General features: G+C 36.2%; 1 protein-coding gene across 3 annotated transcripts in view; it reads left to right on the plus strand.

The window, feature by feature from the left end:
• The first annotated feature begins 5,152 nt into the window (after nucleotides 1-5,152).
• Nucleotides 5,153-24,102, plus strand: part of LOC117394721 (BMP-binding endothelial regulator protein-like) — a 45,482-nt gene continuing 26,532 nt past the window's right edge. Inside the window, exons 1-7 of one of the 3 annotated variants that reach the window (XM_034920785.2) lie at nucleotides 5,155-6,207; nucleotides 9,894-9,979; nucleotides 10,072-10,182; nucleotides 11,759-11,803; nucleotides 14,146-14,245; nucleotides 15,591-15,673; nucleotides 23,993-24,083. In XM_034920785.2, coding sequence (XP_034776676.1) covers nucleotides 14,173-14,245; nucleotides 15,591-15,673; nucleotides 23,993-24,083 — 247 coding nt within the window. In that variant the 5' untranslated portion in view covers nucleotides 5,155-6,207; nucleotides 9,894-9,979; nucleotides 10,072-10,182; nucleotides 11,759-11,803; nucleotides 14,146-14,172. Of the gene's footprint in view, nucleotides 6,208-9,893; nucleotides 9,980-10,071; nucleotides 10,183-11,758; nucleotides 11,804-14,145; nucleotides 14,246-15,590; nucleotides 15,674-23,992; nucleotides 24,084-24,102 lie in introns of all 3 variants that reach the window. The other 2 variants (XM_033993210.3, XM_033993211.3) reach the window with 2 other exon arrangements.

Consider the following 24,102-nt stretch of genomic DNA (forward strand, 5'->3'; position numbering starts at 1 on the left):
CACACAGTCTCCTTGCAGTAAGTACTGTGTCTGTGCTGTGTGTATGTGTATCTGTCTATCTATCTATCTATCTATCTATCTATCTATCTATCTATCTATCTATCTATCATTCTTATAAAAAGAATTTTAGAAACATCTTAATTAGCTACAAATTCTAAATGGGGTACAATAAATAAAACAAACTGTGTGCAACTGCTTTTGGATGTGGGTGAAATAGTGCCGTCTAGTACAAAAATCTTTTAAGGAAGAAGATGCTTTATCTTTACCTTAAAAATATCCCCAATACTATTTTCTTAAGATGACGTACTTCTGTTAATAGCAGGAAAAGGGATAATATAGTTATTGTGTTTTTTTCTTAATTTTTAGACTTCAACGTCATGATTCTGCTACATGTAATGCTTTTCATAAATGGGACAAACCTGATTTAAAAAAAAAAAAAAAGCCAAGAACTGGTAAATGTGATGATTACGATGTTGAATAGATTGTGTACATTTATCCTGTTTGCCATTTAATTATTTAAGTCCTTTTACTGTTTAACAGTTTGATATGTATGTAACAAGAACATTTAACTTCAGTTTTCTTTTTGACTTCTTTTAAAAGGCTCTACATTTCAAATACTTTAGTCTCTTTGGTTTCTCTGACACAATACCAGGGCTCATGTTTAAAACTGTTACTAATATTATAAAACATGTAACTCAGGAATCTAAAGATCAGGCCCATTCTAGTTTTGTTACCTACTTTTTCCAACAATGGTGACATGCTAACAATAAACTAGATGTTGTGTGTGGCCGCAGTGTTTGGTCAATCAGTTTTATCCTTTCTTAGCTTGTGTTCTTAAGGATAGTAACCTGACAGTTACATGATAGCAATAGCACTTTATCTGGTCAGTGAAGTTGCATTACCTGTGATCTGAGCTAGTCACACCTTGAGAATCACTGTTTACTGGTTTCCAAAAGTCATATATGTTTAGCATGATCCAAGGGGACAGTTGTAAAATATGTTTTTCTGTTTATATAATAGCTGATTGAGCTTTACAGAGCTAATTAAAATAGCTGTTTCTAGAACTCATAAAATAAAAATGGACATCCCCTTATCACTTTCTTATCCACTGCGAGGAAATAGGCCCTGATAAGAAATGAGTTCAGTAAAGCAAGGTGGACATGACCTTGTATTCTTGTACCCATTAGTTCCTTCACCGGTAACATTCCGATAAATGTGTTATTGAGGGAGGAGGAAGAGTGTTCATCCTCTTTCAGCACATTAGCAGAACATTCATTGATGCCAGATATAAACAGCCAAGAATAATGTTTTATCATCAACTTTAACAAACTCTTTTGACTGTCAATGTTTGCAACAACAGTAAAATTTATTTAGCAGACAAAAAATGTACTTTAATAAATGCACTACATCAAAGTGTACTCCCATTCAGAAAAGCATTCAGTATGGCCAGAGCATTTATTTTAGGCTTGTGCCAGTTCTGAATGGAACCCACAGCCTCCAATTCCATAATCCATCTCAGAACACCACTATGCCAACATGCAGTTTTTGACTTCCATTTAGCTAGTCATAGCAGTTTCATTCAGTTTCTTAACATGTGGTACCACTGAACAGTAAATGAATACTCCCCATTCTGAAAAAAAAGCTAAGAATAATATCTAGAGACTCCTCTGACCTCCCACGTTAAGCCTTGGATATTGTTCATGTTCTTGCAACTGCCAGTTGAAATGTTGTGTAATTTAAGTTAAAGCGTTTCACTGTTACCTTGACACACTCCTGCTTGTGCACTGAACTCGACCATTCTGACCCTTTCATATTTACTCAGCGATTACAAATGTGCAAGAGAGTTGATTTAACCCGTTTGTAACCTTAGGGGTCCCAGTTTTGACCACGCTTGGGTCATGTTTATCCACATGACTAATAATATTGGAAACTTGACACACTGAAGAGACTTTAAATTGAAAAAACAACTTCCAGATCCTAGCCCACACCCAAAACTGACTAATTAAATGTGACAGGTTTAGATTTGTTAGAGACAAGGAAGTGGGGGAAAAAGTTACAAGCTTGACATTTCAAATATAAAGCTCCCTATGGATGTCGTGTTTTTGTTTTTCTTTTAATGGAGGTGCATTCTTGTGAAGAGGTAGACAGTGAAGCTGTTTCAATTATATCAGCATGCTCAGATAGCTTGCATGTCATTGTTCTTGAGTGGCAGACTCAGATAAAGTATGGAAACGGATTAAGTTATTTGAACGCAGCTTTTAAAAAAAAAATCCTATTCCAACGCCTTAGTAAAGCTTGTTATCAAAGCATTTAAAATAACAATACACCTCCCAAGTGTAATAATAATAATAATATTAATCTCTGGTCCCAGTTGATGGTCTTTTTAAGAAAAACAAAAAAGCAGCACATGTAAAGGACTTTTTTTTTTTACCCAAGTTCCATGGAAAACATTCTTTAAATCTAAACTCAAAGCAATTTAAGTGTGTTCAGTGAGGTTTAGTTTAGACAAATTAATATAATTTAATTAAGCCAGTGCACCAGATTCATTTTTTAAAAAATCCAGTGCAAAGTATGCACTTGTTTTTAACAGAAAAGGCTGAAAAAATATAAGTGCTGTAAACTTTACACTGGATCCAGTGGCAGAATATGTATTGTTTTAGCAGTGGTACTGTTTTTACAGTTCTATTCAAATACATTTTTTTTTTTCTGTCATTCCAATTCATAACATTATGGCACCATACTATGCTATTTTTTTTTTTTTTTTAAAGAACTGGCGTGCAACACAGCTTTTTTAAAATAATAATTAAACAAAAGTGTGCATAGATTGGGCTATTTAGAATGAGGTTCAAAGCAGATGGATTTGTTCACAAACAGGTTTATTAGTTCTGTGCTCGTGTTCTAGTTCTTAGCAGTGTTAGCCAATACTTAATGTCTCTAATGGTATTTGTTTTTCTCCATTAATAGTCATATATGTATATAAATGCAATACAAATTGTTATTGTTTAGAGCTCTTGTTTGTTTTTTCTTTAATCTATCATTTTGTTTTTCAATGTTAATATCTTTAGCCAATCATCACTTCACTGGTGTTACAAATGCTCAGTATTTCCCAGATTCGTGGGTGTTCCTACACACCCAGTCAGCTGTGTAACAATGGTTCTTGCTACAGTCTTCTCTGTAGTCACTTGTTGCTCTGTTTAATGTACAATCTGTTTTGTGTTTATAGACATTCTGCTATGTTTTCTGTACAAGTTACAAGGGTCCTATTGAACTCTTTCAATATACCATTGTGCCACATTATTGAAAAATAAATAAATAAATAAATAAATAAATCAGCATTGTTTCAGATGTACTTGTGAGATGATTGATGCACTTGTAGGTTATCATAAACACACCCAATATACCATTTGCTTTAATGCTGTGCAGGCTTTGTTTTGGTGCACTGGGGGTTGAGTCGAATAATAATTGATAAAGCTCACAGAATGCTGGAGAACTAGGTGTCAGCCTTTTCCCTTTGGACATCTTGGTTTGAATCCAACTTAGGCCTGAATGAAATCAAAATGATGGCAGCACCATATCCATTGTATAGTATAGATAAGGTGCCCTAAATTTGATTTAATATGGGTTTGTTTTACTTTGTGTTCTATCTGGCTAAATTCCCTCCAGTCCTCAGCTGCATTCTAGAAGCCTCCAGACATTGGGGGAAGCAGTCACTGGAGTATTGGTGGTATAATTACATATGATTTTTACAAATATTCACTGGGAAGGCACGGGCATTGAAGACAAGTTTCCCCCTATACTAGTTGTTCTGTGTGAGAAACGGCTTATCGTAGGTTGCACAATTGTTCCAACAGGGGTTCCCTTTGGCACCATCTAGTGACAAATTGTCAAATTGAACTACTGAAAATAGTGTTGCAAATTACAGCTTTTTAAATGTATTTATTTACTTATTTTTGCAGTGGAGATAGTGTAATTCCACACAAGATGAAAGACTGTTACCTGTGGATGGATAAGGATGCAGTTACTTTATTGTAGCATATATATATATATATATATATATATATATATATATATATATATATATATATATATATATATATATATATATTTAAATGTAGAGGTAATAAAAACGGTGTGCTGTGTAAAAATCACAAATAATTCACTTGTTTTAAACATAGTTCTATGCGTTTTGTTTATTTGTATGAATATGACTATGGTATGCATGTCCATATGCTTCATAAAATACAATTTGTTGAAACTTGGAGTGTTCTTTTGTACCTATTTTGTTTTATATTACACCTTCATATATATATATATATATATATATATATATATATATATATATATATATGCCTACATTTAATCCCCCACTGTAGTATTAACATGTATCAACCAAATTCGTTTTATTTGGTGCCTTGTTTTTAAACTTAAATTTCAATACATTTGGGTTTCAACAGAAGTCAGGCAGAAACTTAAAAGTTCACTTTAAGGTCAAAATACCAGCATATGGTTATGAGATAAACTGTGTTAAAAAAAATCTAAACTGAAATCGTGTGCCTGGTACGCCCATTCTATTTATTTCATTCGAATATTCAGGAGAGCGACGTGGACTTCATGGCAATGAAAGAAAGCTGTAACTCTTGGTTTCGCCTGTAATTGATGTTGTCAATCTGATATATTATGTTTAAAGACTGGATACGTTGTAACCACAGTTCTGCTAAATAATATCGGATTATGTTTGGTCGCGCATATAATCACACCGACAGCCTACCTGTATCTTATTTGATATGAAAACAACCCATCGCTTCATTGTATACAGTATATTTTAATATATATGTATTTGCTCTTTCCAGTCAATACGCACCTGTCTTGGTATAATTTATTTATTCAAATGGTGTTGAAATATATATATATATATATATATATATATATATATATATATATATATATATATATATATATATATATCCACTATATTGTCATCTTAAATACTCAAAGTTTTAGTGTAAAGCCACTTGAAACTTGTGTTATGGTTTAGGTCTTGTTAGTGGTGTAATGAGATACAACAAAAATGAGTAGGTGGGTCTCCCTTGATAAGTGGTTGGAGTTTTCTCCAATGGTCTCGTTAAATATCCAAAGGAAGGTGAGGCAGCAGTTTGCAGGACGCCAAATTTATTGGGTTATTAATCTGGCGGCAGATACTTAAATAACGAGGGCTGGTCTCTATAGCTTTGTAGGTGGATCCCCGCCGTATGGTGAATGTTTAACTGTAGCCGTTTCGTTTTTTTTTTTTTTTTTTGTTGTTGTAGTTTAAAAGGAGGAGAGAGTTGCTCGGTGCGTGGTGCTACAATTCTAAAGCGAGCAGAGGGTTCACAGTGCGCGTCCAGACAGTTGCCTCAAGCTAGTCTCTCTATGCAGACACTGAGCATCATCCCTGTGATCTGGAACGGAGGAGTAAGAACAGAACAGTAGAACAGCCCGTTGAACATTTGTTGGCATCATTCTCCCGTCTGCGTAATGGCATTAGCGAATATTTTAAAACAGACATAGGCTGTAAATGGTGATTTTTAAACATTGAGCTGACGTTTTGGAAGCGCACAATATCATTTTTAGTGCATTTTATTAATTTGTTTAAAAGTGCCCCCGTTTTGAAGACTACAGTGCGCTATTTATTTTTATTTTTTTATTTTTTGCGATATATTGGATTTCTTTATCCATCACTACTCCAAAACCCCCACCCCCCATGAGCACTTTGCGGTACCATCATCTCCGTTACAATGTTTTGGATATATGTCTGGTTGAGCAACACAGCTGGGACGAGGATAGCAGGTTGCTGTTAAATTCTCTCTCTTACTTCATATGATGGTAATCTGGAAATGTCGACTGGCTGACTACAGGAAAAAGAGCCAAGAACGCTTTACACCTGATTTGGGAAATGGGATGTTACAGATAGGCTGGCAGCAGCAACGAGGTTAAGACGTGTCTGCGCGATCCAGCCACCAGTAATAATTATTTATGTATTTATTCTGATACGTTTTTCTCCAAAAAGTCAACTTTGTGCATTTATACTGGACCAAAGGAGGATGCTTTATCAGCGCGGTGTTAAAGCTATGCGGCGGAACTTCTACGGGGTCTCAGCGAGATTCACCTGGAGCTTCTTCCTATTCTTCCTGTTATCTCAGATGCGGCCGTCTACAGCGTTTCTTACAGGTAAGAATGGGCTTTGAACATTGATACCTCGCCTGTTGTGAAGCATCAACTAAGCATGTTCAATATATATATATATATATATATATATATATATATATATATATATATATATATATATATATATATATATATATATATATATATTCTAATTACTCGGGCGTAAATTGCCAACATTAAAAAATAAATACAAATAGGGCAGCAGTTTGGAGTAGTGGTTAGGGCTCTGGACTCCTGACCGGAGGGTTGTGGGTTCAATCCCCAGTGGGGGACACTGATGTTGTACCCTTGAGCAAGGTACTTTACCTAGATTGCTCCAGTAAAAACCCAGCTGTATAAATGGGTAATTGTATGTAAAATAATGTGATATCTGTATAATGTATATAAAATAATGTGAATCTGTATAATGTGAAATAATGTAAAATGTGATATCTTGTAACAATTGTAAGTCGCCCTGGATAAGGGCGTCTGCTAAGAAATAAATAATAATAATAACAAATAACTCCTATAAAAATATTTAACACAGATAACAGCGAGTCTTCTACTCAATATAATTCAGCTAGCAAAGACATGGGAGGCTAACTATTGAATTAATATATGCAAGATACAACCTTTTGATGACAAATGAACACTTAATATCAAACCTTTATTTGACATTAAACCACCACAAATATTCAATTTTACGTGTATGTATGACATTATTTTTTTGTAATGACAATGTGCGTTAATGCACTTGGTATTTTAAAAAGTTAACTATTTGGTATCCGGTTTTGTTTTTTGTAAGTGGGTTTCACATATGATAGTTTTTCGGTTTTGTTTTTTATTATTGAAAATAATAAGTTAAAAAGGAAATTTCTCTGTAATAATAATAATAATAATAATAATAATAATAATAATAATAATAATAATAATAATTAGGTCAGGCAGATGACGACCTTAGCTATTCCTAGAATATATTTTAACAACTACTGGTACATAAAACAAAACAAAAGTATTTGTGTTATCTGAAGCAGAAATATTAAGTTACAAAAAAAGGGTTTTGTGGTTCACCAGGGGCTACTTAGACTGAGTAATCAGTCTGATTGCAACTGAGTTGGATATCTATCCGATTGTATGCTTTTCGCGGGTGGTTAGGCCTATACTTTCGTATACCGTGCTATACAAGTGACAGTACTGTTAGTCCGTGCTATGAACCCCAAAGTAACATTTTGCTGTATAGTGTTTATTTCCCCGCATGATCTGTGTCATTTATTGTACAGTTAGCCTAAATCGAGGAAACAAAAACATGTGAATTGCATGAAAACGTAAAACTATAGGCTATATCAATGCTTCATTGAGCCTACATTGTTATTTACAAACACAACAGGTGCCACAGACGAACTCTGTCAATATTGTGGTGCACTTAAATATTTAGCCTATATACCGGTACATCGTGCGTGTTCTTCAATCGAATCTGGCCCAGTACATGTGTATTTTCTAATCTCGACGAGATAGTTTCAACCAATGAATATGTATATCCAATTGTCCCATCCGAATTTCTATTCGTTAAGACTTTAACCCTCTGTTAAACAGTTAGGATTTAGTTTGAACTGCAATGTATGAAAAACACGAATTTTATTAAATATAATCTACAACCGGTACATAGTCGGCAAATTATGTAAAATTAATCGCTATATATATACACACCTTCATATTAGTAAAATGATTTACTCATCGCTCAACCCGTTGTTTAAATAAATAAACTACCATGATATAGGTCAATAGTTTCAATATTTGGGTCACGGGTATTCATAACGTCGTTCATAATATTATTTGAAACAATATTAGGCCTATTTGTTTTCAGTTTTTCATAATTAATTACAACATGTCAGTCTTGGGGTTAGCTTCACCTTGTATGCAGTCCGAAATTGTATCTTGGAGGCGTTTAAATATAGTTTTGATTAACAAGTCTAGCCGTTGTTTAAAGATCTCGAATTCTGTTTTCAGCCCTTAATTATGCTGAGCTCGATGTCTGTAGATTTTAGGAACCAGTGCAGTGCTCTATTTATCTTGCAGTACCGTGGCGGGTGAGTTGTTTCTTTTAGCGCTTATGTGATGGTTGGGAAGATGTTTAAGATAACATTTATAAGAAACTAAACAATATATACAAGCGTTTCGTAGTGCGTTAATACACCCACGAAGGCGCTATAGTGGAAACATAGGCTTTGAAATGTGTTTGTGTATGTTTAAAAAAATACGTCAAGCAGCAGACGAAACGGTAGTTGAAACTGTGGGTTATAGCAAGGTGCCTCAGGGGCACGTTTGGAGAGCGACAACATAGTACAGCTTTAAATTTGCATCTTTAGGGAGCCACAGGTGTAAACGGTACCTTAAATGCTCGTTTAACATTGTAAGAGATGCCATTTACACCTGGCCCCTTAGTTTTCTTTAGACTTGCCAAACCTGTATTAACGTCACAGTGCTTCATGAATAAACGAACAATAAGTACGAACGTGGTTGAAAGTACAGTAGGCTACAATATAGCCGTATAACACTTTAAGACCAAACTTTAAAGAGCTAAATATAAAATCCTGTGCTACAGGTTTAAGCAAATGTTTAGTGGGAATTGTGTTTTGGTTGAGAAAAAATAACAACAACAACAACAACAAACAAAAAACACCAAATAAACATTACAGTTTAAAGTATATATATATTAAAATGTGTAAACTCTGTTGAATAATATTTTAGTTTCATTGTGAAACACGTTGTTTACAGTGTATATAAAAACACAATTCCATATGCTAAATTGGTTGAAGGTATTTTAATCCATGTCATAAAATAACATAGGTTCATAGATGAATTGGTGGTTCTCCGCCTGCTCTATGATACATTCATTTATCAGAGCATGCTTCCACTATGCTTCAAGAATGATTGAAAGTGATGGATGATCCAGTGCAGAATGCACAACATTGTCAAGCCCCCTGTTATTTTGAGGGTTTCCCTATAGTTTGATGAGCTTTTAGACAACTGAAACTTTTTGGTAGCAACCCCTCTACCTCTTGAAGGTGTTATTGCTTAACTTTGAATCTAATAGAATTATTATTTAGCACATAGCTCTACCTAGTGGCGGGATGTTGTAATTGTATTATTATCGTTATTTATTTCTTAGCAGACGCCCTTATCCAGGGCGACTTACAATTGTGACAAGATATCACATTATTTCACATTATTTTACATACAATTACCCATTTATACAGTTGGGTTTTTACTGGAGCAATCTAGGTAAAGTACCTTGCTCAAGGGTACAACAGCAGTGTCCCCCACTGGGGATTGAACCCACAACCCTCCGGTCAAGAGTCCAGAGCCCTAACCACTACTCCACACTGCTGCCCTAATTATAATAAAAACACACTTAATTTATTTAAAGGAAAAGGACTCACTCCAAGTTTAAAAGCTCTACACGACCAACAAATTATACCTATATCTAAACAGCTACAATTTATTTAGAAGGTTTACGATTTACTAATTTATTTAATTGTGGACCATATTGTTTAGCCGACAGCTTCAAATACAAACGCTATATACGTGTTTTAAAACTCTCCGATCGCCCAAAAGTAATGTACTTCAGCAGTGGTAGTTTGACACTGGATCACAGGTCTGTTCACTGATCACAATGACATACTCTGACGTGTTCATTTTTGCTTGTGCAGGTTCTGTGGCTAGTTGTGAAAATGAAGGCGACGTGTTGCAGATCCCAACCATCACAGACAACCCCTGCATCAGCTGTGTTTGTTTGGTAAGAAGGAAACTGACCTGGAAAGATCTGCATCCCATTGATTGTAGGGCGTCACTGTGTGGTGTAAATCACTGCCATGTCTTTAATTCTAGATGTCAATCATCTTGATGTGAGCTGCTGCTGGTACGTTAATGCCAGTGTTTATAAACGAAGCCGACTGCCAATAGAATAGAAGAGTACAAAGGCCAGCATTTGCTTTACATGTAATCCAATTTATTTTAACATTTTGTTTCTGTCAATACGTCCTGCTTGATGTTAGCTTTCTAGCTTTAAGAGATTTCATGACTAATTGGTTTGCTGGTTTTTTTTGCCTTTAGTACAAAATAATAAAAAAGCAGCACAATTAACCATTTATTGACTGTTAACAACTCACTTATTAAAGGGTACATAAGGACCTTTTTATTTTATTGTGTTACATGTTCCCATGTGTTGCTGCAACTGTTTACGTAAGGTGTGTGTATTGTTTTAAATTTCATTTTTCTTTACATTTTGACCACTTTTTTAAAACTTTTAAATTGCATTCCCTGCCTCAAGATGGCTTCCCATGTACCCGCATGGACCTCTCAGAACTACATTTCCCATCATCCTCCTGCTCACTGGTAAAGCCATCTCAGTTACATATGTGAGCAGGAGGATGATGGGGTTAAAGTTAGTTCTGAGAGGTCCATGCAGGGAATGCAATTTAAAAGTTTAAAAAAGTGGTCAAAATGTAAAAAAATAAATAAAAAAAATTAAAACAATACACACACCTTACGTAAACAGTTGTAGCAACACATGGGAACATGTAACACAATAAAATAAAAAGGTCCTTATGTACCCTTTAACATATAAACACATTGTTATATTTGTTTTAGTTAATGGTTAGTGTGTGTGTGTATATATGTATATATATATATATATATATATATATATAACTTATTTACAAACTAAGAAAAAAATATCAGCTAAAAATGCTTAGCAAATTATCAGGTCCCCATTGATGGATTAACAACTCCAAATTGATTTATATGATTGAAATGGACTAGGTGTTAATTGTTTTTTTAAAAAAAGTGACCTCCTTTACTAACATGCTAAGTAGATGCATTTGATATAGATCTGCAGCAGAGTATGTATGAGTTGGGGGCTGGGGTGGGGGTGGACCTGTATACAGAGAGAGGTGCTCCACTGTTATACTTTATGAATACATTTTCCTGGTTGTGCCATGTATCATCCAAATAGGAATTTGGTGCAGTCCCAGCTGTGAACTCCAGTTTTTATAGTCTGTAGTTGGATTAGTTATACCAGATATCAAAAAAATACTAGGAAGGAACATGTACAGGATTAGGCTGGAAGCTGAAACATTTCAAAAATAGTCTGTGGATTCCATTGGCTAATATGTTTTATTCATTTTAGCTTTACAACAACAACTGATTTACTTGTTAAGCTTTGTTTTACAAGAAAACAAATGGATTGCCACAGAGCACTCCACAGAGTCAACAAAATAAGGCAGAAGAGTTCAGCAATGTAAAATACAAATGTCTTTAAAGCATTTGTCTTATGGTTTCAATCACACTTTTTTTTGGTCATTCCTTTTTTAGCTAGCAGTGTAGAGCTTTTTATAAGGGAAGTGGACTTTGTAAAGAACCCTTGGAATCCTGTGCATGACGGATCCTCTAGAAATCAAATTGAACTGGGATGGTATCACCACATTTTCTTTTTAATACTACTACACTATTATATAATATATATGTTTTAAATATTATACATACAAATCTTTACAAGCATTCTCCTTATCAACAGGGCAGAACTGTGAAACTTGGTTTACATCGTAAGCAATTAACTACAGTAAGTGCTACTAAATACATCAAATACAGAGGTTTTTTTTTTGTTGTTGTAAAAAAAAAAATGTAAAAGCAAAATGTGTGAACGGGCATCCCAGTAATTCTGCAGTTTTGTTCTATGAATTTACTATTCTTTCACCATGGTACACCACAGTAAGCTTTTAAAGGGTTAAAAAAAAACAAAAAAAAACACAAGTGTTGAACCAGTGCTGTAATAATCCAATGCTTTGAGAATCCTAAAAGAAATTAAATAATGAGGGAATTATATACAATACCCATAAAGATTTTTATGTCGAATTCTGCTTTTGAGTTGTGATTCTATCTTGTGGAATAAAAACATCTAAAAAACAAAACTGCACACACCTAGTTGTAAATTCACCTAGTAAATTTAGAATCTGGTGGGAGTAACTGAATTTGTGTAGGTGCAAGTGCTTGGCTGTTGTGGGTTAAAATGTTTTTTAATGCCTTGGCCGGATTAAACTATTGCTTTTAGTTGCTGGAACTAGGATCTTAAGGATTCAGCTTTTGTTTAACGTGCTGACCCCAGGTCTTTACAGATTATGATGATGTCTGGTCCTTACGACCCAATAAAAATCTTTGTTTCTGTTGTAGACACTTTGCACCAGGGCATGAAGGATTTTCTTATAAAGTTACAAGCCTGATAGCACCAGGACCACTTAAGATTAGGGTTCACTGTGCTTGCAGGGATGCTGTGTTGGGACCTAGAAGGGTTAACTTAATATTTCAGAGTTAGAATGGCTAAGGATTAAGTAAGGTTTATTTTAGAGGATCGAATACATTTCTATCTTGCATCTGAAAGAAAGTCTATGACATTACCCTTACACAAGTTTACAAAACTCAAAGTCTCGCTAATTTAATAAAGCATAGTGAAAGCATGGTAAAGTATAGGAAAAGCCTGGAGCAGTACTGTAAAGCACATTATAAACTGTGCAATTTACCATGCTAACCTTTATAAGGGTACAGTTCTCTTGACCACATTATCATTTTAGACAAGCATGGAGGTTTATTAAATGCAAGCCTCCTGCATATGATAATATTAAACAATTGTGATTAAACCATTGTAAAAATGCAGTAAATTATGTACAGCAGGCTGAGGTTAAGCTGCAGTTTAATAGCACAGTGTACCGCACTTCTGCTGCAGGTGGTGATGACTATTCATTCTAAATACACAGTGCATTTACTCAAACGTCTTGTTTTCTTTTATGGTGCTCAACTGCAGTTTTTTTTTCACATGATGGAGGTGTATTGGTACCTTTTAAAAATCCTCCTCTACATATATAATATCTACAAGATAGTCTACTTTGTGACAGATTTATCAAGGACTTTGCTAGTGCAGAAAAGGAACAAGAAGCATATTTACAATTGCCTTAAGATAGTGCTACAATAAATACACTGGGAATACCAGCTGCTCCATATTTTCAGTTTGTGTGACAAATATATTTTCTAAGTTAATTTACTTTAATATGAATTTGCTGCAGTGTCAGGTGCCAGCTTTCCCTAAACAATCCAATGAGGAACAACTGCGGCCCCATCTAGTGTTACTTTAGAGTAATGTTCACAGGAAGTTGTCCTCTTGGCATTGAAGTAGTTTCAACACTGAGGAAATGAATTACCAGGATCCCACTATCAGAGCAAGAGGGAAGTGGTTACGCACAGTCCTCATTCAAACTATTAAATGTTAGGATAGGTTCTAACCTTCCCTCTAAAATGCTACAATGTATCTCATCCCAAAGCAAACATACTGCAGTTCAGTGTCTTTTTAGCTTGAGGCCATGAGTTAGATTTAGGTCATTGATGGAGGGAGCTACTGTACATCTGAAATTAGGGTTATTGCTAAAAATAAATTCATACATCTGAATTAACTTTATCATTGTCGCTGGGGGGCAACAACAGGAACAGGGGCTTTGACAAGAGCAGATTAGCTATATATGTTTCCACTTTTTCAGCATTTAATACCAGATCATTTAAAGACACTCTAAAAAGTTGAAGGGAATGAGCTGAGATTCAGTAGTTGTTATTGCTGTTTCAAGCTAAACTCCACAGTACAAACTCACAAACACACGTGAAACACAGAGAGAGACAGGTATGATGTATATGACTTTCTACAAACAACCTTTTATTCACATAACCGTAACTATATCCTAAAATTGTGTCAACATGTGCATGTATTTAGTTTGTTAAGAAAGCTAATTGATAAGGGCCACGGTATAAAATTAAATTTCTAATAGACAAAAATAGAGGTACTCAGCATGATGGTCATCTTGCCCAGCAGTGTGTTCTGGAGAGCAGGATTCTAATCCTTTCCCTGGTGTTTCTCCACTGCAGAATAAAGAAGTCACCTGCAAGCGTGAGATGTGCCCTCAGATCCCCAAAGACTGCGCTCTGCTGGTGAAACAGAGGGGAGCCTGCTGTGAAAAATGCAAAGGTATAGTCTCCTCATTAAGAACAGAAGAACATAGGAATAGGAAAAGTTAATAACTGTCTGATTCCTAGAAGCTGATTGATCTCAAACTTTTGTCAAGTCGGGTCTTAAATTATCCCCATCATTCAGCATCGACTACATCGCTATGTAACAAATTCCATACCCTCACCACACTGTGTGAAGAAGTGTCTCCAACCCTCTGTCCTAAGTCTCTACTTAATTTCCTTTGGTTCTGGTTTCTGTGCTTAAAGTAATGGTTGGGGTTTTCGACTCCTTTAAAGAGTTGTGGGCTAAATAAATCCAGTCCCTTCAACTTATATTCATAGGGATACTTTATTACTGATACCTACGTGGTGTGGCAGAAAATTGAATCTATGCTATCATTTTAAAACAGACTATTTAATCTACTGATTTGCTAACATATGTTTAAGAGGTAAACCATAAAGGACAGCTGTTCTTCAAATATCTTACAATATAGTGTTCACTCAACGAAGACCAGAAAAGACACCTACTTTAGTAAGAACTGCTACACAGCTGCCAACAGAGAATTGTTTGTTCATACTGCAATCAGTGGGCTATTATAATTCCATTCTAGACCTAATTACAGTAAGAGTGAAATAGGGGATGTGTTTGTTGTGGACAGCTACTGTAGGCTATCCCTTTTAACACACTGGAACCTAAGTTTAGGCAAGGGCAATGGACAATGAAAATAGAGGAATAAAAACAATGTAAATGGTATAAGAGTAGCAAGAAATAAGGCGCAGTTAATGTATAATTCCAAGTAGCTTCTTGCTGGTTTTATAATATGGCCCACTGACTGGTGTGATACACCAACAACAAGCTTGGACTTACATAGCACCTTTTACAGCCAAAGCCATCCCAAACCTCTTTCAAATAAAAATAAAAAGAAAAGGCCAACTTAAAAGAATGCCTTTTAAAAAAGTGTGTATTTAGTTTAGATTTAAAAAACGGTGAACCAGAGTCCCTGATAGAGAGGGACAGGGAATTCCATAGTCTAAGTTACCATGGGCCAACATAGCACTCAGCGTATTAAAACAATGTTGGTATTTCTTAAAATAAAATGGTAAACCTGACCATTCTCCCAACACTTATTAAAACCCTTCATTCAAACAACCTTAATGTGACCTTACAACATATGGCTGCTTTATTGGCCAGTTACTTTTATATCCAATAAGGCTCAGCTAAAACTAACAAAAGTGATGTTCATTGAGATGGCCATCTTTACTGCAAATCCAATAAGACATTTTTTCAAGACAGAATGTACAGGTTTTATGTAGGCTTTTGAAAGCTGGAGAAAGCAGCTCAACACTTTTCCTGTTTGGTATAGGTTGCCAGTTTGAAGGGAAGTCTTACAACAGCTCCATGAAGTGGCAGATACCGTCCAAACCGTGCATAACAAGCACATGTCAGGTAAACAGAATCTTGCCCTGCCCTGCAACTATATTTGTTTTATTTAAAAATGTCCTTTTTCTTGCATGTAAATAGCTGTTGATGAGAGCATGGGTATACCATTCGCTTCATATTATGGTTGAACTGAATCCTGAGTTGAAAGACCGTAATCATTTTTTTTTTATTATTATTATTTACTTATTGCCTGAATAGGCTGTCAAAGGTAGCTTCTCAATAATACAAGCACAAATACAAAGTGAGACCTTTAAAGCATAAACTAAAATAAATTCTTGTTCACAACTAATGTATGACAAAGGTAATGAACAATAACAAGTCAAAATACTACTACCAGAACTACTCAACGAAGACGAAGAAGAAGATGATGGCGATGTTTTTCCTGTTACAAGCATGGCTGTTGAAATGACTTGCGCATTTCCTATAATGAATGAGGAGCACATCGTTTCTGAGCGCAGATGCTTGTTTAAAGATTTGGAACAAAAGTTTACAAACGAGAGGAGGCCATTCGGCCCATCTTGCTCATTTGGTTGTTAGTAGCTTATTGATCCCAGAATCTCACTTATTGATCCCAGAATCTCATCAAGCAGCTTCTTGAAGGATCTCAGGGTGTCAGCTTCAACATTGCTGGGGAGTTGGTTCCAGACTCCCACAATTTTCTGTGTAAAAAAAGTGCCTCCTATTTTCTGTTCTGAATGCCCCTTTATCTAATCTCCATTTGTGACCCCTGGTCCTTGTTTCTTTTTTCAGGTCAAAAAAGTCCCTTAGGTCGACATTGTCAATACCTTTTAGAATTTTGAATGCTTGAATCAGATCTCCGCATAGTCTTCTTTGTTCAAGAATGAATAGATTCAATTCTTTTAGCCTGTCTGCATATGACATCTTTTTTAAACCAGGAATAATTCTGGTCACACTTCTTTGCACTCTCTAGAGCAGCAATATCCTTTTGTAGCAAGGTGACCAGAACTGAACACAGTATTCTAGATGAGTTATACTTCCCTTGATTTAAATTCAACACTTTAAATTATATATCCAAGCATTTTGTTGGCCTTTTTAATAGCTTCCCCACATTGTCTAGATGAAGACATTTCTGAGTCAACATAAACTCAGATCTTCTTCATAGATTCCTTCTTCAATTTCAGTATCTCCCATATCTTCCCATATGGTATTTATAGTGAACATTTTTTATTGCCTGCATGCAGTACCTTGCACCTTTCTATAAAATGTCATTATTTGAATGCTGTCTAGATAATTTTGAATGACCTTTGCTGCTGCAACTGTGTTTGCCACTCCTCCTATTTTTGTGTTGTCTGCAAATTTAACAAGTTTGCTTACTATACCAGAATCTAAGTTATTAATATAGATTAGGAAGAGCAGAGGACCTAATACTGATCCCTGTGGTACTCCACTGGTTACCTAGCTCCATTTTGAGGTTTCTCCTCTAATCAGTACTTTCTACATGTTAACCACTCCCTAATCCATGTGCATGTGCATGCATGGATTTCCTTGAATCCCTACTGCATTCAGTTTTAGAAGTAATCTTTTATGTGGGACTTGGTCAAAAGCTTTCTGGAAATCTAAATAAACCATGTCATTATCTATGGTTGATGTTGCATCCTCAAAATAAATCAAGCAGGTTAGTTAGACACAATCTCCCTTTCCTAAAACCATGCTGACTGTCTCCCAGGATACTGTTACCATATAGGTAATTTTCCATTTTGGATCAACCCCTGTGTCAAGAGACTGTTGCATGATCTTGGTTAGCGGTTTGTAAATAACTTCTTTCATTTCTTTGCATTCTGTTGGGAGGATCTCATCCAACCCAGGGGATTTGTTTATTTGAAGAGCTCCTAGTCCCTTTAACACTTCTGCCTCTGTTATGATAAAGTTATTTAAAACTGGATAGGAACAGGTCGACATGTCGGGCATGTTGTCCGTGTCCTCCTTTGTAAAAACCTGTGAAAAGTAATCATTTAATATATTTGCTATTTTTTTTTCTTCATTTATGATTTTGCCATTTGTATCTCTTAGACATTTTACTTCCTCCTTGAATGTTATTTTTCTGTTATCATATTGGAAACACTTTTTGGAATTGGTTTTAGCCCCCTTGGCAATGTTCATGTCTATCTCTCTCTTGGCCTTTCTAACTTTTTTGCATTTGGAGTTCCAAGTACTCTTTCTGTGTACTTTGTTCTTGGTCCCTTTTAAACACTGTTTAAAGTGCATTTTTTCTCTGTCACATTTGGCCATTTTGTTTTAGATTTTGAGAACAATAAATGTCTGCCTCGGGGTCCGTGGCTGAGAGAGAGCCAGCTGTGATTTATTATGGTCTGTTATTGGGAGGACTGCCAGGTAAACTTGGCAGCACTGTCCACCCATCTGCCTGGATTAATTCTTTCCTCCTGCTCCTTTGGTCAGAATGAAGGCACTCTCCTTTCAAGATTATATATTACAAGAGCTGTTTTCTTCTGTTCTTGGATGCATTTGGACTCACGTAGGTGGCAGATGGAAGGAGGGAACAGACGAGGTACCGCGGTTGTGTATTACGAAGCGATAACAGACATTTTACAGCCTCCATCTTGCTTCAACCTCAATACTAGGACCCACAAGTTGAGCTTTTATGCACTGCATATGGAATCACTCTGGAGGGGATATCTTATAGGGGTGGATAACTGTTTCTCTCTGAAGACCTTTGCTTTGTACAGTCAAAGCTTAGAATTAATGAAACACCCCTCTCCTGTTTGAGAGAATGGGCTTGTTCACAGAAAGTTTCAGCATTTTCAAAATTGATCTGACTAACTAGCCAGGTCAATATGCAGGGGGGAAAGCACATTTTCTTTATGATAGCACCCATGTTGTGGAAGCTGGAAGCATACAATCCTATGGAGCATCTGTGAAATGTGCTCGCTCATGGGACAGGCGGAGACTCGTATGAACATTGGTTTGAAGGTGCTCCATCTTGATTTTGGGATTATCTCCCCTTCAATTTTAAACACATTGGATTGACTATGCTTAGTCTTTTACAATATTTGTGAAATGCAGGTCTATAAATGTTTTGACACTGTAGTGTTTAAAATGAATGTGTAAAACAGTGTAAATGCATAAAACATGCATTTCTGTTCCAGGCTCCTGTGTGTTCGGGTTGGAGAGGTCATGTCCAGCCGCAGCTGGACGGGGTTGGACTGTCTGGTGTCTGTCTTGATTGCTCTCCTGAGACTGGCAGTCACACTGTCTTTCTCTGTCTGTCTTTTTTTGGCTGCTCAAGTCCATTCTGAAAGGATTCCAGGTCTGGTTGCCTGCAAACTTTGTGTGTGTCCTGGACTAGGGGGCTGCAGCTGCACCTCCCCTAATAAGACTTGGTCCTTAGAGTCTGAAGTTGAATAAAAAGGGACAGAATAGGCTGTTTTCTAATTAAATATAGAGTTCTAGTCAGCAATAATCAGGTGGTCTGATTTTAGCACTTCATACTATACTTTAGATACAGTTTGATAATGGGGTATGATTGAGCTACACATGAACTCAGATATTGTATGTCATTAAAGTGATTATTTATCACTCCCTGCTTCTTTTACGGTTCAATATCCCTTTATAAATATTCTGTCTGCTTTGGATAATCAAGCTTGTGTTATTTGGATAGTCCCTCACCACACAAATGGTTGGCTTGCTATTTGTGTGATACCGATGGGTTATCAGAGTAACAAACCATTTCCATCTTGTTAGCTTTGCATGTCATTCGCACAAATTGCGGTTGTCAGATTCACTTTAATAGGAACTGTTTTTCACAGACCCAATTTATAATGTAATATTATATAAATGCATAAACTGGTGACAATTTATGAGGTTCTTCCACCGTCTCTGATGAAATTGATCAGTTTGTGAACTTCTGACTGACTCAATTTGAGCAGCTGCACAAACAAATAATTGAAGTATGATTCTCACCGCAGAGCAAGTCAGAACTGCCATTACAGAACTGCAATTACTGAACTGAAATGCATGCAATTACAGAAGTGAAAATAAGACAGCGCCACTTTACAAGTCTCTTAAAACAAAAAGGAATAACAAAGTTTAATGTTGTTGGGCACTTTGTTTTAGTTGCGTCAGTAGCTATCTTTTAATCCCAGGGGAAAAGAAAGAAAAACTGAACGCAGGAAACAATAATTATTTGGAATGGAAATCAAAGATAAGAGGGCTGTACAATGAAGGCGTTTTATCGGCTGTATATGCTGCTCGCCGTGAGAACAGGTAGAGCATGTCTGGTAACTGGCTCATTTCCAGAGATACAATGTATCTGATTCGCCAAAACAAGTTTCTTGTGTTTTGTGCTTGTGCATTTGGCTGATTCCAGATAAAGTTAATGGCCTGTTTGCTTATCAGTTTGTGTGAGAGTATGGATTTCAATCTGTCAAGTCATCCTCCCTGTTAGTCTAACGCGAGGGCATACCACAGATTGCACGGTGAGCTCTTATTGAAAGCCCCAGTCTGTGTGGGCCATGGTGACGGAATGGGTCAAAGGCACATTTTGAATTGGGCATCGTAAAATCAGATGCTGCGGAATGTTTTTAGGTTTTCTTTGATGTGACGATGTAAAATGTTTTTTTTCCTTGTGTGCAGACACTAATATCTTTACTGTAATGCTGTAGCAATACTAAACACTGGAACATATACATGTTAGCATGTTATATGGCTTTGGAAGCCCTGACACTGGCTGCCCACTCAGTTGTTAGAAAGCTTCCAAGTTCCATCACCACGCTCTTTGGCGCCTTAATATCTCCTGATAACGGTTTCCACAGCTTAGATACTCCCTCTTATGATCTTCAGTTTCTAAAATCTCTTGATAGCATTGACATGGTTCCCAAACTAATGCTTAGCATAAATATGCTGTTTATACCCTTCATAGGCTGCAATAAGCGTGAAATAATTATTAATTTCTTAGCAGATGCCCTTATCCAGGGCGACTTACAATTATTACAAGATATCATATTATTTTTACATACAATTACCCATTTATACAGTTGGTTTTTTTTTATTGGAGCAGTCTAGGTAAAGTACCTTGCTCAAGGGTACAGCAGCAGCAGTGTCCCCCACCAGGGACTGAACCCACAACCCTCCGGTCAGAGTCCCGAGCCCTAACTACTACTCCACACTGTAGACTCATGTCAGTTTGGCTTGCAGAGATATGTACAGCTATGGACAAAAGTTTTGCATCACCTAGACGTTTAGGATTGAGATAATAATACATAAATAAATAAATAAAACCTATATGAACATAATTTAGATATTTTATTTAACATCATGTAATAAAAAAAACAACCCTAAAATGATATTGCAAAAGTCTACTGGAACCATAATAGTAGTACAATATTTCATGTTAGATTTTGTTAAATGTAATTTGACTATGAAGCAAAATTAGTTAATTCTATAGGGTGATGTAAAACTTTTGGCCATAGCTGTAGCTTGTGTTATTACAGCTAAAACTACCTTCAGGGAATGTTAACAACCTGGGCTTCCACTAACTGTCTGCCTTCTGATTTAGTAGAGATCTGTATTAAGAATGTAGTAAACGGACAGCAAGAGATTTTATTCTAGTGTACAACTTGGACACTGCAGCTTTAAGTTCTTGACTAACATGTCCATAGGAGTAATATCCCCCCAAAAAAACAATGTAAAATAAAACATTGCATCCATTATTACTGAGAAACTGCAGTCTAGTCTGTGCTGGCTGTGGTATTAGCTAATATAAACAGACGAACTGAGAGATCAAATCTTGACAGCCAGCCTTTGCTGCAGTTTTCCAGCTTCATCCAGGAGGTGTAAACTTGGCTGGAGAGTCCTGAGGGCTGGGCTGAGATCGTCGGGTTACAGACATGGTTTTAACTTTCAGTACTGGTACCTCCCTACTCAAAGCACGTACAACCCTGCTGCTAATACCAGAGACTCTGATACAGGATTTATAAATAGACTGGGCACAACTTTACTTGTAATAAGTGCTGTTGAATATTTATCTGCAATTTCTATCTTTATTTTATTTGATGAAATATATTGCATGCCCTATACATTAACTTTGTTTCACATACAGAGCGATGTCTTCATTGAAAATTACTTCTAGTTGAAACATTTGTCATTGAATTTAAGTTTCTTTTAGTATTTCTAAATACATGATACATTATTTTGTATCCCTTTTGATATATAACTGTTAACAAGAATGTAGATATAAGTAGCTGGGTAGATACATACAGACGTGCTCAAATTTGTTGGCACCCTTACAGCTCATTGAAATAATGCTTCATTCCTCCTGAAAAGTGATGAAATTAAAAGCTATTTTATTATGTATACTTGCATGCCTTTGGTATGTCATAGAATAAAGCAAAGAAGCTGTGAAAAGAGATGAATTAATGTTTATTTTACAAAGATATTCTAAAATGGCCTGGACACATTTGTTGGTACCCCTTAGAAAAGATAATAAATAATTGGATTATAGTGATATTTCAAACTAATTAGTTTCTTTAATTAGTATCACACATGTCTCCAATCTTGTAATCAGTCATTCAGCCTATTTAAATGGAGAAAAGTAGTCACTATGCTGTTTGGTATCATTGTGTGCACCACACTGAACATGGACCAGAGAAAGCAAAGGAGAGAGTTGTCTGAGGAGATCAGAATGAAAATAATAGACAAGCATGGTAAAGGTAAAGGCTACAAGACCATCTCCAAGCAGCTTGATGTTCCTGTGACAACAGTTGCAAATATTATTAAGAAGTTTAAGGTCCATGGAACTGTAGCCAACCTCCCTGGGCGCGGCCGCAAGAGGAAAATCGACCCCAGAGTGAACAGAAGGATAGTGCGAATGGTAGAAAAAGAACCAAGAATAACTGCCAAAGAGATACAAGCTGAACTCCAAGGTGAAGGTACGTCAGTTTCTGATCGCACCATCCGTCGCTTTTTGAGCGAAAGTGGGCTCCATGGAAGAAGACCCAGGAGGACTCCACTTTTGAAAGAAAAACATAAAAAAGCCAGACCGGAATTTGCTAAAATGCATATTGACAAGCCACAATCCTTCTGGGAGAATGTCCTTTGGACAGATGAGTCAAAACTGGAGCTTTTCGGCAAGTCACATCAGCTCTATGTTCACAGACGAAAAAAATGAAGCTTTCAAAGAAAAGAACACCATACCTACAGTGAAACATGGAGGAGGCTTGGTTATGTTTTGGGGCTGCTTTGCTGCGCCTGGCACAGTGTGCCTTGAATCTGTGCAGGGCACAATGAAATCTCAAGACTATCAAAGCATTCTGGAGCGAAACGTACTGCCCAGTGTCAGAAAGCTCTGTCTCAGTCGCAGGTCATGGGTCCTCCAACAGGATAATGACCCAAAACACACAGCTAAAAGCACCCAAGAATGGATAAGAACAAAACATTGGACTATTCTGAAGTGGCCTTCTATGAGTCCTGATCTGAATCCTATCGCACATCTATGGAAAGAGCTGAAACTTGCAGTCTGGAGAAGGCACCCATCAAACCTGAGACAGCTGGAGCAGTTTGCTCAGGAAGAGTGGGCCAAACTACCTAGTGCAGAAGTCTCATTGAGAACTACAGAAAATGTTTGATTGCAATGATTGCCTCTAAAGGTTGTGCAACAAAATATTAGGTTAGCGGTCCCATCATTTTTGTCCATGCCATTTTCATTTGTTTTCTTATTTACAATATTATGTTGAATAAAAAATCAAAAGCAAAGTCTGATTTCTATTAAATATGGAATAAACAATGGTGGATGCCAATTACTTTTGTCAGTTTCAAGTTATTTCAGAGAAAATTGTGCATTCTTCGTTTTTTGTGGAGGGGTACCAACAAATTTGAGCACGTCTGTATACATACAAGTAAATCAATTTAAAATAAAACCTGACACTGCTTCTGGATTGATTTTATAGTACACATACTTCAAATCATTTTGTAAAACTTTATCAAAACATGTGTTACTAGAATGCTGCAATAAAATGATCTCAAGAATTACAGTAATACTGTCAATAGCTACGAGTGTCAGAGATACTGCAATTGAAACACTGAATTTTCAATTTCAATACTTTTTGGTTTGTAACAAATGTTATGAATACTTTTTATACTTGTGAGTTTTCAAAATTATCCTGAAGGATTGTGCTTGTAGTTAAACAGTGTAGCCTTTAATGAAGGAACTACGAATGCTACATGCTACAGAGAGTGACTCAGTTGAATTGTGTGCCAAAAAATGCCTTGTTACATCACATTTAGATAATAACTGATAGTTTTGGCTTCCCGATTTCTAAACACACTTGTCTTTGATGTGTTCTTTAACAGGAGGGCGTAGTGACGGAGTCTGAGCAGAGGTGTGTGGTGCACTGTAGGAATCCTACAATACAGAGAGGAAGATGCTGCCCAACATGCCCAGGTACCACTGCATCTTCTAA

Source organism: Acipenser ruthenus, chromosome 3 (assembly GCF_902713425.1).
Source record: "Acipenser ruthenus chromosome 3, fAciRut3.2 maternal haplotype, whole genome shotgun sequence".
NCBI lineage: Eukaryota > Metazoa > Chordata > Actinopteri > Acipenseriformes > Acipenseridae > Acipenser > Acipenser ruthenus.